At 39.6% G+C, this 2,023-nt stretch overlaps 1 protein-coding gene across 1 annotated transcript in view; it reads left to right on the top strand.

Moving 5' to 3' along the window:
- LOC111387340 (COBW domain-containing protein 1-like) overlaps positions 1 to 940 on the top strand; it is a 7,451-nt gene extending 6,511 nt beyond the window's left edge. The window contains exons 10-11 of the mRNA XM_023011895.1: positions 279 to 340; positions 899 to 940. Of these exons, the coding sequence (XP_022867663.1) occupies positions 279 to 340; positions 899 to 940 (104 nt within the window). The remainder of the gene's footprint in view (positions 1 to 278; positions 341 to 898) is intronic.
- Positions 941 to 2,023: the final 1,083 nt, after the last annotated feature.

The raw sequence follows: 2,023 nt of genomic DNA, 5'->3' as shown, positions 1-2,023 counted from the left end.
ATATTTTTGACATCTAGATACATCACATTTTCATAGTAAGCGCTTGTTTGTGTCAAATTCTTGTCTCATTAAAATGAGTTTTCTGACCGTTTGCTTCAACTGGTGGGGCTCAGTACTGCAATTTCTTTCAGAGTTGGCAGACAAATTAATTTGTAATTTCTGGTTTTGCCACTGTCTTTGAAAATGGTACAAAAGTTGAGAATTCACGTGTGGTGGCACCTACTAGTCAAAGGTTGCCAATATGTATGTATTCACATTGACCTTACCACAACTTGTAGAAATTATTGAAGTTCCACTCCATTGCGTACAAGAATTCACTTGGCAGAAAAGGGGGGGAACGGTAAATGGGAAATTGATGTCTTAAAAAATTTTAAAATTGACGTCTACAGAAAAACGAAAAATTGATGTCTACAAAAATTGGAAAAAAAATTGTAGATTGATTTCTATTTCTTTCTATTTTATCTATTCGATCCTTCAAGTGACGTCTTTGGAAGTTACTCTATAAATACTCGTTTTTCCAACAAATTTCACAAAAGCATCGAACGTCGAATTCGTACAATTTTTTCTTTTTGGAACGAAGGTTCCTACTGATTTAAGCTTGGCAAACAAAAATTATTGGAGTCATCTTTTAAATCTTCTAGACATGAATTTTCTTTTCCTTTTCTTTTATTTATTTATACCAACATTTCAGTTTCTACACTTCAAAAAAAGACTAGAAAGGCCAAAATTATTATTATTATTATTCAATTTAGTTGTGATTAATAGGTAAAACAAAATTATGTAGATGTACACATCAATCACATTTGCAATCAAGATTCAAGCAACAATATCACGACAACAGTCGAATCCAAATGCCTTCTTTTATTCACGTACAACATAGACGATACAACTGGCACAGATAGGATACTCTCCTGATGATACAAATGCAAATATCGACTAATTTGACGTTTGACCTACGTTCCGTAACAAAACACACCGACATACATCTCACATAGCTTACAAAGACAATGGTTAAACACTTGTACATTTCATTTTGTCCAAATAGACACGTGCTTCATGTGATGTCCCCAAATGTGGTCTTCACGACTGCTGCGCCATGTAATCGCAAAGTTTATTCTACTCACTTCGTTGCATCTCCAACGCATTCAACTCGGCCTGAACTTCGTTCGCAGCACTGGGTAGCTTCACCTCGGCTACGTTCTCATCCGTTTCCGCTCTCGCGAACGCCCCGTCCACAACTCCAACACGACGTAGGAAATTATGAACACCCATTGTGGCCAGGACAACTGCAACTTGCGTATTGAATGAGTAGCTAGGCATTTTGTCAAAGATTTGCCACCTCTGTTTCAGCACACCAAATGCGCGTTCAATCACATTCCTGCACGAAAAGTGCCTGAAGTTGAACTTTTCACGAGCATTTCGAAACCTACGACGCTAACCCGTTTGTTCGTCACGAAACTGTTGGAAGTGATACTGTATATCCGAACCTTTGTACGGTGCCATATACCCCGGGCGATGCGCAAAACCGGAGTCCACCAAATAATATTTTCCTGGTGCCGACTGTGAAAAATCGATTTTCGGACTGTATATGGCATGAGCTAGCATTCTTACATCATACGTGTTCCCGATATAACCAGTAAGCACGAACGTGAAACACAAATTGAAATCGCATGCCGCCAACACATTTTGGGTCGGTACTCCTTTCCAATCGATGAAGTTCACACGCTCGTGACGCGGTAGCACAGCTTTCACATGTGTTCCATCAATAGCCCCAATGCAATTCTAAAACAGTGGATGCTTGTTCGAGTCAGGCCTGTGTGGCTCGACATCGTCGTTGTAATTCGATGTCGATCTTATAACACGTTCCGAGAGCGTCACAACTGCACGTAGCACTTCCTTAAAAAATGCACAAACAGTTTGCAAAGAATGGTTGAATAATGTTGTAACCTGTCGGTACCCCTTCACATGTGCGAGAATGCACAGGAACATACCAACTTTCTCGTAGATATCTACCTGCTGGCTA

Source organism: Olea europaea, unplaced genomic scaffold (assembly GCF_002742605.1).
Source record: "Olea europaea var. sylvestris unplaced genomic scaffold, O_europaea_v1 scaffold399, whole genome shotgun sequence".
In the NCBI taxonomy this organism is placed as follows: Eukaryota; Viridiplantae; Streptophyta; class Magnoliopsida; order Lamiales; family Oleaceae; genus Olea; species Olea europaea.
This window is presented reverse-complemented; position numbering and strand designations above follow the sequence as displayed.